Source organism: Narcine bancroftii, chromosome 14 (genome assembly GCF_036971445.1).
Source record: "Narcine bancroftii isolate sNarBan1 chromosome 14, sNarBan1.hap1, whole genome shotgun sequence".
In the NCBI taxonomy this organism is placed as follows: domain Eukaryota; kingdom Metazoa; phylum Chordata; class Chondrichthyes; order Torpediniformes; family Narcinidae; genus Narcine; species Narcine bancroftii.
In genome coordinates, this window is record NC_091482.1 from 39,426,495 (window position 1) to 39,440,854 (window position 14,360).

The following is a 14,360-nucleotide window of genomic DNA, read 5'->3' on the forward strand; positions in this document are numbered from 1 at the left end:
TACTGTCCCTCCTTCGGTTACCGCTGAGGTTTCCCTGGGGTCGACCCCTCTCTTCTCGGCACTTCGTCGGAGGTGCTGTCCCTCCTTCGGTTACCGCCGAGGTTTCCTTGGGGTCTATCCTAGAGTCCCACGACAGGGTCCTCACGCCACGACAAAAGCTCTATACCTGATCTATTACGTTAGGTTTTTTTTTTATCCAAACAGGTGTATCCCGTTACACCTGTTACCCAATCCCCACACCACAATCGTAAGTCGTCACTTACCGGTGTCTTCCCGGGGATTGAACCGTCACCCTTCTCCTCTCCGTCTTGTCGTGTCACCTTGTCCGGATACCACTCGCTCAAGCCGCCTGAAGCGACGAGCAAGGGACTAGGAGCCGCTGAACTCAGCGGGGTGCACCACCTCCGATGTCCCTCTTCTCGCCTCCCCTCACGGCCGGAGTGTAGATCCCGGACGAGCCCCCATTTGTCAGAAATAAAACTTCTCACAAATGAGTCTCTTTAAAACTGATGACACGACAAGCTTTATTTACAAGTCTGCAGAGTTGGACTCAACTGGCTTCTCACCAGTTAAGCCCCGATACATACAGTGCATTGATTTTTATACCCTTATTGTTTGCCCTTCCCCTTCTTATTAATACTGTTTTAATTGGTTAGTATTGCAAAAGCATTCTAAGTACAACTGCATTTTTAATTATCACGTTCGTTACGTACGCTGCGAACTCTACATACACTAAATTCTGTTTCTCACCCTTCTTATCAATCTTTTGTTTCCTGCATGTCTCTCACTATGACCATGAAAAGATATGTTTAAAAAAACATATCCAGCTGAACTTTTTGTCCTTGGCTGCTAGTAAGCTCCCTGTCCGTTCTGGCTTCCCTTTTTATGATTAATCATCACATTTTAACTTAAGCCATTTTAACCTAAATTCTCTATATATAACAGTACTCATCAGACAGGGTGGACACGCGTGATAAATGATGTTGAATGTACAACGTGGAGACAAGTTTTATTACCAGTATCTATAAATTATGTCCAGCCTATTAATATGAAGACTGGAAAATATTGTAAAATGACTTGGTGATAAATGATTCAAGTCTCCCGTGTTCAACGCAAAGTGATCAGATGAGAAACAAAGTGGAGGTTTGGGGTCGTAGACAGTCACTCCATGAAAGATCAACAAAATATCTCGACAATATGACCATCCTGTTGCACTGCAATTCCATCTAATGTACTGTGTTTCGAAATAAGTTGTGACCTGGACAAGGAAATAACATGCATGACCAGGATAGGTCCCTCGACGTTTGTTCATGAGAGGTTGGAGAGGAAACGGTGATTGTCATCGTGTTCACTCAAGTAGTCGAACACCTATGCTATCTTGTCAATGTCGACATACAATCTCCTGCTCAGTACCCACCATCCACCCATTGCCACATGCACAGTAACGCAGCTGATCGCTGATGAGTAAATCAGGAACATGGAGCAAAATTGCTTCTCGGTGGAGAAGAAAACCTTCGAATCTGTGGATAAATCTAATAATGTTGCCTGACAGTTTTCCTTCCGTGATTCTGAACTGGTATCGTATTCAAGGTGAAAAGCGAAAATGATTTGATACATTCATCCACGCGTATCGCGCTGCCTGATCTTTTCAACAAGTATTTGAATGGGAGCGATCATCTGCTCTCTGAATTTTCTCTGGGTCACTCCGTAAATGAAGGTGTTGGTGCAACAGCTAAAAAGCTGAATCACAGTCCCCGCCATATTTGCAAAATAAAGGCGGATGGACGTCTCCAGGTCCGTGCGAAGGCAGCGCATGAGAATGAAGACCATGGTGGTGGTCGCCCAGCAGAGAAGAAAACTCGCCGACAGGGTGAAGAGCAGAATGATGGATTGTCTCCGGCTCTCCATCTCCGGGTCGCGTTGTTTCTCGGCATCTCGCTGCCCCCTGAGTTTCCTGCGGACACGGCTCGCTGCCAGTATCTGTCTGACGGTCAGAGCATTGAGGGTTAAAATGAGGAAGAAGGGAAGCAGCGGGTTCAATAGGCGGTCGACCCAGTAAAACCCCTCAAAGGATTTTGAAAATGGAAGAACATGTCTCCTTCCACACATCTCATCACCTTCTGTTAAATCCAAATGCATGAAATAAAAAGGGATGTTCTTTAAACAGAATGCGGTCGATATTGTGCCAATAATAATAAACGCATATTTTGGAGTGCAGTATTTTTCTTTGATTTTCCGCCAGCAAATAACCACAAAGCGATCGAAAGTGAAAGCGACCGTGAACCACACGGAACAATCAACAGCGACGTGACACAGGGCATAGTGAACACAGCAGAACGGAACTTTATTCAAGAGGATGGCCATGTTGAACAAAATTGATTCATTTGGTTCCCAAGCTAATCCGTAGCCTCTGACCAAGTGATAGAGCAGAACCTCGAGAACCACCGTCATTAAGTCGGCGACGGCCATCGCCAGCAGGTAGCGAGTGATACATTGGGAGAGACCACAGTTTCCTCGGATGAAAATGACGATGGCCACCAAGTTAACTGAGGAAACAAATTACAGGAAGATTGTGTTAATCATCGCAGCAAACATCTAAACGTATTATGAATTGATCTTTGTTAGCAGATCCAGCATTCAAACGTATGGATTAAAGGAATATGAATACATTAATCACTCACATCTCCCCCAACTTTGTGCATCTACGATGATTTAATGTACTAAATTGCAGGATAAGGAAATCGTCATGGATTCATCAACAATGTGCTGGCAAACAGTTCATTGAGAGGAGGTGACGGTAACACACCGGTAAGGGTGACAGATTAGACGGGTCGGCCCGTTTAACTCTTGATTTCCCATCAAGAATCAGATCCACTGAGATTTCATTGCAGTAATGGTCTTGAATAAAGATCATATCGAGACGTCCTATTAATGAAATTCTGTGACGTATAATAAGGTAAATGAATCCTCAGTAGAGAGATACTGAGATTGGCTTCAACAATTCGGGAAAAGAAAGCAAGTCGAAGCTTGCATTCGGTAACTGTCATATGGAGCCGCATTCTCTGTCTTCGTTACCAGCAACGGAATAATTCTGCAAAGATGCGCAAAAGTCTTGGAGGGCGATGTGAATATGGCCGGTGTGCGATGACTTGACGCGTTGCTAAAACACTCGAAGGTTGCGTGAAACTTCAGATAGATACGAGTGTGGATCACATCGTTTCACACAGCAATTGAGGGAATGCCCTTCGAATTACTTGAACTATCTCCAAGTTTGTGAACGTGAGACGGTGCCGGTAAATCAGGCCACGTATCGACGCCGACTGCAGCTCCAACCTCTGCCCAATGGGCAAGATCGTTGTGAGACAATTCTACAGGTTAGCGAAACCATTCTACATGCTCGCGAAAAACGAAGAGCGCAGGCGCTGTGATTGTTTTAAAATAATGCAACACTGAAGAAAATCAGTCGCTCTCGGATGAGAAGATATCCTGAACTCGGCCTTTTCTTAATGACCCTGTTGCGTGAAATAATTACCAGGGATGCCGATCGCTGTCAGAAGTGTATAACATGGGACCTTCTCGTCGACAGTTGCCATCTGCTTTTGTAGGATTCTTTTAGTCTCGTACTTGAGGATTCACACGGGATAGAAATCAGAAGCTGAAGAAAATATTTCGACTGTTACAAGTAAAATTAATGTCCGAAATCAATTGCGAAAAAATAACATAAATTCTCCACAGATCGAAAGTTTCACTGGTCGGTCGTCTCTCTGATTCTGCCAATTTCGGGTTCTTGACGACCTGCTGGTGCAGTTCGATGTCGAGGTCAGATCGCAAGTTGCTTCTTTATATAGAACAAGAGAATGCCTTCTTTCACAACACCTTGCATCAGTTTTGAACTAATTATGGGTGGCTAACAAACAGCGCAATATTTCCCGCATCACTGAGCGCTGAATTCCAAAGAGAGCCATGGTGCAAAAATATAGAAATAACACTGACCCTATCCTTGCAACTCGGTGAACTCAGTAATCAGTGGTGGCGACGCTGCACAGAGATCCATCTGACCAGACCTAGAACTACTTTAAATTGGCCAGTGGATACCCTGTGACTCTGTTTCTCGTGGTAATATTAAGTTGACTGCCAAGGATACGCCATGATTTGACCTTCAATTCACCGCCGCGTTACCGCTTATCCTATTCAACCCAATGTGAATTGATGGCTGCATTTTCATGGCCAGATGGAGCTGGTTCGCATGTATGATTTCTTTTTTAAAATTTTTTTATTTTTCACACTATAAACCACATTGATTAAGATGCATACATTTTTCTTTTCAAATATATACAGTGTTGTTTTCTCTCCCCCCCCCACTCTTCCCATCCCACCCTCCCTACCTCCCCTCCCATTCATTCAAAGTACAGAATCTAAGATACATTAAACCCGTCAAACAATGTTGTCACTCAATAAACAAGAAATTCCACTGAGTCAATTCTTTTCATTTCCTTCTCCTTCTGTCATTTTAGGTGGTAGATGTCCCCAGTAGGTTTTCTCTATTGTGTTTCATGTATGGCTCCCATATTTGTTCAAATATTGTAATAGTATTTCTTAAATTATATGTTATTTTTTTTCTAATGGAATACATTTATTCATTTCTATATACCATTGTTGTATTCTCAAGTTATCTTCTAATTTCCAGGCTGACATAATACATTTTTTTGCTACGGCTAGGGCTGTCCTAACAAATTTTTTTGTGCACCATCCAAATCAAGTCCAAATTCTTTGTTTTTTTATGTTACTTAGGAGGAAGATCTCTGGGTTTTTTGGTATATTGCTTTCTGTGATTTTATTTAATATCTGGTTTAGATCTTCCCAAAATTTTTTCACTTTCTCACACATCCAGATTGCATGAATTGTTGTTCCCATTTCTTTTTTTACAACGAAAACATCTGACAGATACTGTTGGGTCCCATTTATTTAACTTTTGAGGTGTAATGTATAGCCTGTGTATCCAGTTATATTGTATCATACGTAACCTCGTGTTTATTGTACTTCTCATAGTTCCAGATCATAACTTCTCCCATGTTTCCTTCTTTATCTTTATGTTTAATTCTTGTTCCCATTTTTGTTTAGTTTTACCATTTGTTTCCTCATTCTCCTTTTCTTGCAGTTTAATATACATATTTGTTATAATTTTTTTGATTATCATTGTATCTGTAATCACATATTCAAAATTACTTCCCTCTGGTAACCTCAGACTGCTTCCCAATTTGTCCTTCAAGTAAGATTTCAGTTGGTAGTATGCCAACACTGTATCTTGAGTTATATTATATTTATCCTTCATTTGTTCAAAGGATAGTAATTTATTTCCTGAAAAGCAATTTTCTATTCTTTTGATCCCTTTTTTCTCCCATTCTCTAAAGGAAAGGTTATCTATTGTAAAAGGGATTAGCTGATTTTGCGTCAGTATTAGTTTTGGTAATTGGTAATTTGTTTTATTCCTTTCTACATGAATCTTCTTCCAAATATTGAGCAGATGATGTAATACTGGAGAATTCCTACATTGTACCAATTTTTCATCCCATTTATATAATATATGTTCAGGTATCTCCCCTATTTTATCTAGTTCTAATCTAGTCCAATCTGGCTTTTCCCTTGTTTGATAAAAATCTGATAGGTATCTTAATTGTGCGGCTCTATAATAATTTTTAAAGTTTGGCAGTTGTAAGCCTCCTTGTTTATACCATTCTGTTAATTTATCTAGTGCTATCCTCAATTTCCCCCCCTTTCCAAAAAAATTTCCTGATTATTTTCTTCAACTCCTTGAAGAATTTCTCCATCAAGTGTATTGGCAATGCCTGAAATAGGTATTGTATCCTTGGGAAAATGTTCATTTTAATACAGTTTATCCTTCCTATTAGTGTTAGTGGTAAGTCTTTCCAATGCTCTAAGTCATCCTGTAATTTTTTCATTAGTGGATAATAATTGAGTTTATATAGATGGCCGAGGTTTTTATTTATTTGTAAACCTAGGTATCGTATTGCTTGCATTTGCCATCTGAATGGTGATTCTTTCTTAAATTTTGAGAAATCCGCATTATTCATTGGCATTGCTTCACTGTTATTTGCATTCATCTTGTAACCCAACACTTCTCCATATTCCTTCAATTTCTTATGTAATTCTTTTATTGATATTTCTGGTTCTGTTAAGTACTATAACGTCATCTGCAAATAAACTGATTTTATATTCCTTGTCTTTTATTTTTATCCGTTTTATTTTATTTTCTGTACTTATCAATTCTGCTAGTGGTTCTATAGCTAACATGAACAATAGGGTGATAGTGGGCATCCCTGCCTTGTTGATCTGCTTAAGTTAAATTGCTTTGATATATATCCATTTACTGTCACTTTCGCCAATGGCCCCTTATATAATGCTTTAATCCAATTAATATACTTCTCTGGTAAACTGAATTTTTGTAATACTTTGAATAAATAATTCCATTCTACTCTGTCAAAGGCCTTCTCTGCGTCTAAAGCAACTGTTACCGTTGGAGCTTTATTCCCTTCTACTGCATGAATTAAGTTTAATAAATTTACAAATATTGTCTGTTGCTCGTCTTTTTTTTAATAAATCCAGTTTGGTCTAGATTTACTATTTTAGGTACATAGTCGGCTAATCTGTTTGATAATCTGTTTGCTAATAGTTTAGCTATTATCTTATAATCTGTGTTAAGTAAAGATATTGGTCTCTATGATGCTGGTGCGAGTGGATCTTTCCCTGTCTTTGGTATTACTGTAATTATTGCTGTTTTGCATGAATCTGGTAAGCTTTGTGTTTTATCAATCTGGTTGATTACTTCCAGGAGGGGAGGAATTAATAAATCTTTAAATGTTTTATAGAATTCTATTGGGAATCCATCCTCTCCTGGTGTTTTATTATTTGGTAGTTTTTTTTAAATTATCTCTTGTATTTCTACTATTTCAAATGGTTCTGTTAATTTATTTTGTTCCTCTATTTGTAATTTTGGTAGTTCAATTTTAGTTAAAAATTCATCTATTTTGTCTTCTTTCCCTTCGTTTTCAGTTTGGTATAATTGTTCGTAGAATTCTCTGAAGTTTTCATTAATCTCCATTGGATAATATGTGATTTGTTTGTCTCTTTTCCTTGATGCCAATACCATTCTCTTAGATTGCTCTGTCTTAAGCTGCCATGCTAGAATTTTGTGCGTTTTTTCTCCTAGTTCATAATATTTCTGTTTTGTCTTCATTATGTTCTTCTCCACCTTATATGTTTGTAGTGTTTCATATTTTATTTTTTTATCTGCCAATTCTCTTCTTTTAGTTGTGTCTTCCTTCATTGCTAATTCTTTTTCTTTATTTGCTATTTCCCTTTCCAACTGCTTTGTTTCCTGATTGTAGTCCTTCTTCATCTTGGTTACATAACTTAAGATTTGCTCTCTGACGAACGCTTTCATTGCGTCCCATAGTATAAACTTATCTTTCACTGATTCCGTATTTATTTCAAAGTACATTTTAATTTGTCTTTCAATTAATTCTCTAAAATCCTGCCTTTTAAGTAGCATGGAGTTTAATCTCCATCTATACATTCTTGGAGGGATGTCCTCTTACTCTATTGTCAATATCATGGGTGAGTGGTCGATTATATTCTAGCTTTATATTCTGTTTTTCTTACTCTGTCTTGCATATGAGCTGATAACAGGAATAGGTCTATTCTTGAGTATGTTTTATGTCTACCCGAATAATATGAATATTCCTTTTCCTTTGGGTGTTGTTTCCTCCATATAACCAAAAGTTGCATTTCTTGCATCGATTTAATTATAAATTTGGTTACTTTGTTCTTTCTGTTAATTTTTTTCCCAGTTTTATCCATGTTTGAATCCAAATTAAGGTTGAAATCCCTTCCTATTAGTATGTTCTCTTGTGTGTCTGCTATCTTCAAAAAAATATCTTGCATAAATTTTTGATCTTCTTCGTTAGCTGAATATACATTGAGTAAATTCCAAAACTCCGAATATATCTGACATTTTATCATTACATATCTCCCTGCTCCATCTATTATTTCCTCTTCTATTTTAATTGGTACATTTTTACTGATTAATATAGCTACTCCTCTAGCTTTTGAATTATATGACGCTGCTGTTACACGTCCTACCCAATCTCTCTTTAATTTCTTGAACTCCGTTTCAATTAAATGTGTTTCTTACACGAATGCTATATTAATTTTTTTTTTCAGTAAATTTAGCAGTTTCTTCCTTTTGATTTGGTTATGTATTCCGTTAATATTTAAAGTCATATAGTTCAACGTAGCCATTTCATACTTTGTTTATCTTTCCTTTCCGTTTCCTCATCATCACCTTTCCTTCTTATCCATTTCTGCTTTCTTGTTTTGAACACTTTATAAGACAACATTTCTAAAACATCAAGCATTTCCCTTATTCTTCTATCTAAAATTTCTTTAACCCCACTATCCCCTCCCCTTCCTGAGTTGCCCTTTATCCCTTGTCGGGCAACCTCATCTCCCCTCTCCATTTGGATTTGCGAATTCACTCGCAAGTGTCAACTGATTTCGCAGTGACCGTAACTCCTCCCCACCCAGCCCCCCCCAGAAAAGATTTTAATTTTCATATATAACAAAGGTCACTCTCTTAATTCCCTCCTTACTTCCTCTCTTCCCTTTCATTCCCTTATTAATTCTTATCTATACCCTATATATTTTCCTTTAAATACGGATACACTCATGTACACACATATATACATACACAAACATATATACCCATATACACACATACATATAGTTCGTGGTCATTTTTACTCTCGTTACATGTCTTCATCTCTCTGCCTGTTTTGTAGTTGTTCTGCAAATTTTCGTGCCTCCTCCGGATCCGAGAATAGTCTGTTTTGCTGCCCTGGAATAACTATTTTAAGTACCGCTCAGTACCTTAGCATAAATTTATATCCTTTTTTCCATAGGATCGTTTTTGCTGTATTAAACTCCTTTCTCTTCTTCAGGAGTTCAAAACTTATGTCTGGATAGAAAAAAAATTTTTGACCTTTGTATTCCAGTGGCTTTTTGTCTTCTCTTATTTTCTTCATTGCTTTCTCCAATATATTTTCTCTTGTTGTATATCTTAAGAATTTTACTAAAATGGATCTTGGTTTTTGTTGTGACTGTGGTTTCGGGGCTAATGTTCTATGTGCCCTTTCTATTTCCATTTCTTCCTGTAATTCTGGTCTTCCTAGGACCCTGGGGATCCAATCTTTTATAAATTCTCTCATATTCTTGCCTTCTTCATCTTCCTTAAGGCCCACTATCTTTATATTATTTCTTCTATTATAATTTTCCATTATATCCATCTTCTGAGCTAACAGCTCTTGTGTCTCTTTAACTTTTTTATTAGATTCTTCTAATTTCTTTTTTAAGTCCTCTACTTCCATTTCTACGGCTGTTTCTCGTTCTTCCACCTTGTCCACTCTTTTTCCTATATCTGACATGACCATCTCTAATCTATTCATTTTTTCTTCTGCACTTTTAATTCTTTTTATTTCACTAAATTCTTGTAATTGCCATTCTTTTACTGATTCCATATATTCTTTAAAAAATATATCCATTGTCTTGCCTTTCCCTTCTTCTTCCATTTCTCTATGTTCTTCTTCTTCTTCTTCCTCTGGGTTGGTCATCTGTTGTTTCCTTGTTTTCTTTTTACTCTCTTCTTTCTTGTTTTCTTTATTTTCTATGTTCTCTTCCTATTGTTGTGTTGCCGCTGTCATTCAGCTGTGGAGATCGATTCCTCAGCTGGTCCCCCCTCCTGTCAGTGTTTTTTTTTTCATGCGCAGTTGCGCACTTTTACTTGGCTCCGCGAACCATTTTTATAGTCCCGAGCTCGGGACTTCAACTGACCTTAGGGAGCGGGCTTCTCTCTCCGCAGTGGGCCTCCTTGGACAGGTAAGGCCTTCACCTTCTTCTTCCGACGTTCTTTCTTCTTCTCTTCTTCCCGTTGCTTTTGGCTTTTCTTTCTTCGCTGCCATTTTCTTCCCACCTTTACTTTCACTTTGTTTTAATTTTTATTCTTGTGCCTTTGTGTTTTGTGTATTTTTTTTAAACTTTTCCGGAGAGGGCTGGAGTTCCCTGACCGGCCACTACTCCATCACGTGACTCCAACCCATGTATGATTTCCACACATTCTCTGGGCCAGAGTCAGGAGAAAGCAATAGAGAATGTGTTTATTCTTTATTAACACGAAAACGATCTTCATTATTCACCAAAAATGCGCGGTGGAGGTATGAGTGTAAGATTTAAAATGGGATTGTCAGAGCTGAAAACAGCACGGTGAATATCCACCGTGATGGGAGAGGGGCAAATGATCTCCTCCCAACCACACACAAGTGATCCGAATCTGAATTTATGGTCATGAACTAGTCATGAAATTTTGTGCTTCTCTACAGCGTCAGAAGGAAAGAAATGGAAGGCAGTAAAATTCAGACCTTTATTCTTTAATATTGTGAGAGATGAGTAAAACTGATATAAAAATATGAAGATGAGGAAACTAATATAGATATATGGGTAAATGAATAAAACCAGTATGAACAGGGTAAGAAGTGGAGATTAGAATGTAGGAAGTAGAGTTAGTCTGAATAAGATAAGGGTCTTCTAGCCCAAGATAGAATTAGCAGGTTTTGCATATGTAATTAGTAAGCCTAAGCCCTAGACAGTATAGCAAGTTCTACATATACCCACACTCCTGTTCGGCTCCGAATCATGGGTCCTCTACCGGCACCACCTACGGCTCCTAGAACGCTTCCACCAGCGTTGTCTCCGCTCCATCCTCAACATCCATTGGAGCGCTTACACCCCTAACGTCGAAGTACTCGAGATGGCAGAGGTCGACAGCATCGAGTCCACGCTTATGAAGATCCAGCTGCGCTGGATGGGTCACGTCTCCAGAATGGAGGACCATCGCCTTCCCAAGATCGTATTATATGGCGAGCTCTCCACTGGCCACCGTGACAGAGGTGCACCAAAGAAAAGGTACAAGGACTGCCTAAAGAAATCTCTTGGTGCCTGCCACATTGACCACCGCCAGTGGGCTGATAACGCCTCAAACCGTGCATCTTGGCGCCTCACAGTTTGGCGGGCAGCAACCTCCTTTGAAGAAGACCGCAGAGCCCACCTCACTGACAAAAGGCAAAGGAGTAAAAACCCAACACCCAACCCCAACCAACCAATTTTCCCTTGCAACCGCTGCAATCGTGTCTGCCTGTCCCGCATCGGACTTGTCAGCCACAAACGAGCCTGCAGCTGACGTGGACTTTTTACCCCCTCCATAAATCTTCGTCCGCGAAGCCAAGCCAAAGAAAGAAAAGAAAGAAGAAAGAAGAACATATGAAGGGGTTGTAGCCCTGAGAGTTGGGAAGGTGTAAATTAGAACAAAGACAGGTTTGTGAATAAGGACAATGAGGATAATGACATGATGAGACACTGACAGATACCCCCTGGTCCTCCAAGTTCACAGAAACAGCACGTAGGCAGGCAGGATTGCCTAATGACAAACCTATCCAGGAGGCAGAAGAGTGTAAGGGGGAGGGTATTCCTATACTGAAATAAACTGTATAAAAGTTGGGTGAGCCCTAGTATATGTGTGTATTCCCAGGGTAAGGGGAAGCACCCAACTTTGCATTGTTGTATAATAAATGTTCTTTGTTCTCAATTTTTGTCTCGAGCAATTTCTGTCAAGGTACTTCTGTTTCTAACAATATTATATCGACTTTGCAATGTTAAAACATGATATCATGTAACCAGATAAAGTGATTGGGTGGAACATAATCTTCCAACTTCATCCAAATTACTCGCATAACCTTCAATGAAGTAAAGGTTTATATAAACCTATTATCAGGTGTCGAGTGGTATGGTTTCGGCGATTCCCTGACTGGAGTTCAGTTTGGTGCCTGAGATGTCCAGGCCGAGTTGACAAACCTCTGGCGTTTATTCTTGTCCTGCGGTTTGGCGCCTCCATCCCAGACACATTATCCGTGTCGACGATTTGCGAATTATTGATAACAAACAGAACCTTCTCAATCACCTCACAAGTTTAGTCGCTGCTCAGACTTCTTCGGGATTGAATCAACATGAAGGCACTAGGGCAGATCCTTGAAGGTCATAACTCCCAGAAATTTGAAGTACTGAGCCCTCAAGGAGGAGTCCGTTCATTTCTCTGCATTGACATCGCCTCTGCCCTTTCGATATGAGAACCTTTAAAATTAAATTACCTCGACGGAGGTACTTCCCCTCGTGAATTAAGTATTACGTTAACCTGCTTGTGAGAGATGGGAAAATTGATCTAAAATGATGAACATGGAAGAAACTAAAATTCATCAGTTAATGGCTGTAACCAGTACAAACAGGATGAGCTTGGGGATTAGGATGCAGGAAAGCAGAGTCAGCACGATTAACATAAGAATCTTCTTTGTGACAAGAGCCACCATAAGACTAAGAAAAGGAATGGTAAGGTACAATAGAATGTAGGAAGTTGAGGTAGTCTGGATCAGATAAAGGTGTCCTTGCCCTAGATAGAAGTACCAAGTCCTACATATCTAATTAGCAAACCTTACACAGATTTATACATATTAAATTAGCCAACCCTAGATAGGATGAGTCAACTCTGCAAACCAAGAGACTGTAGCCCCGAGAATCAGGAAGGTGTGAATAAGGACAATGACATGATGGGACACCCACAGGATACCCCCTGGTCCTCCAAGTGTACTGAAACTGCACGTAGGCAGGAAGGATTGCCTATGCCAAACCCATCCAGGGGGCAGAAGAATGTAAGGGGGAGGGCACTCTGATACTGAAATTGACTGTATAAAAGTTGGGTGAGCCCCAGTATGTGTGTGTATTCCCAGGGTAAGGGGAAGCACCCAACTTTGCATTGTTGTAAAATAAATGTTCTTTGTTCTCAATTTTTGTCTCGAGCAATTTCTTTAAAGGTACTTCAGTTTCTAACATGCTGAACCGTGGGTTCTTCTGGAGTCCACACCAGACTCCGCGATTTGGATCCAAATTACCAAACAAAGCAATTGTCGTTTTAAATTCCACAATCGACAATTCTTTTTAAGAACTACTTCACAGACTAAAGAGTGATAACTCCAAACGGCCCTTTCAACAGTTAACTACAACCCAGTGAGCGGTGAATTGTAGTACCTGACACGTATTCCCTTGAAGCAGTTCATCTCCATTCAATCATGTAGACCAAGTCTAACTGTTCCATTCTCCTTCTGATTCCTACTGAGCTGTCTCCATGCTGGCAGATTGGAGCCAACTTTCAACCCGTCGAATCCATTCATATCACTTCCTCCATAGTCTGCAATCTCCCAGACTTTGGGCAATACATTCTTTCACGGGGACCAGGAATTTAGCGTGTCCGTCGTGATGGTCTCTGCTTCCAGCCGCCTCAACGGTCCTGAAGTACAAACCCACCAACTCCAGGGGAAAATGTTGTTTCTGTTATCCCGTCGCCAACAATGTTTCCGTCATGAATTTTACCCGGAACCTTGCCCTTTGACTCACCTACATTTCAGGACGGATTTCTCGGTGAAAGGCTACTCAAACGAATATGACTATTTATTTTGATCAAATATTTCTTGAAAAGCCAGTTTTACCATGGATAATAACACTATATGCGCGGTACAAAATACTAGTTAAGATTTTTTTCCCATTCCCATTGGGTTTTTTTCTCCGTCCACTGTGGTTCCTTAATATTTTTTCTACTGCGCAAATGAACGGACCGGAGGACAAAGTAACCAACAAAGCTAATATGTAAGTTTGATGCATATTGAGGCACAGGGTATATTTGCACAAACACACGCACTCACGCACACACACACACACGCACACACAAAACACCCACCCACGCTGTTATCGATTGGTCAGGAGAACACAAACCACTCCTCATTGACGGGTCAGGTGTAGAGGGTCAGGATCTTAATATTCCAGACTCATATTATCAGAGTATCTGACCATGAGCCTGAATGCAAATGCAACCATGAAGACGACCCGCCAGCGGATATGCTTTATGGGGATTCGAACCATCAACAGAGGTTTAGTAACATGGCCTGGGATATTTCGGTAACCAGCCATTGAATGAATTACACGAGGAGGTGTATGGTAAAACCAGATCCTATCCTCATGGACCCCCCCCCCCCCCCACCACCAACTAGTCACACCGCTAACATCCGTATAAACGGTAAATGAGCCTGAATAAGTGCCCTCAACACCACGTTTACAGCTTCATCCCCTTCCATCAGATTCCTGAATGATCAATTAACCACAATTACCAGCTTATTCGACCATATTTTTTC

General features: G+C 39.9%; 1 protein-coding gene across 3 annotated transcripts; it reads right to left on the reverse strand.

Annotated features, from left to right (window-relative positions):
* Positions 1–495: 495 nt before the first annotated feature.
* On the reverse strand, positions 496–13,793 carry LOC138749715 (probable G-protein coupled receptor 139). 3 transcript variants are annotated; one of them, XM_069911473.1, is made up of 2 exons: positions 13,204–13,793; positions 496–2,546 (listed from the first exon to the last, which is right to left on the reverse strand). In XM_069911473.1, the coding sequence occupies exon 2, from the start codon at positions 2,467–2,469 to the stop codon at positions 1,618–1,620; it is 852 nt and encodes a 283-aa protein (XP_069767574.1). In that variant the 5' UTR covers positions 2,470–2,546; positions 13,204–13,793; the 3' UTR covers positions 496–1,617. The 3 variants fall into 3 exon arrangements, with proteins under 3 accessions (XP_069767574.1, XP_069767573.1, XP_069767572.1); XM_069911472.1 differs by lacking the exon at positions 13,204–13,793 and adding an exon at positions 3,994–4,126; XM_069911471.1 differs by lacking the exon at positions 13,204–13,793 and adding an exon at positions 2,682–4,126.
* Positions 13,794–14,360: the final 567 nt, after the last annotated feature.

Coding starts and splice junctions, on each gene's coding strand:
- LOC138749715 (XM_069911473.1), bottom strand. CDS start 2,469: ATGGCCGTCGCCGACTTAATGACGGTGGTTCTCGAGGTTCTGCTCTAT.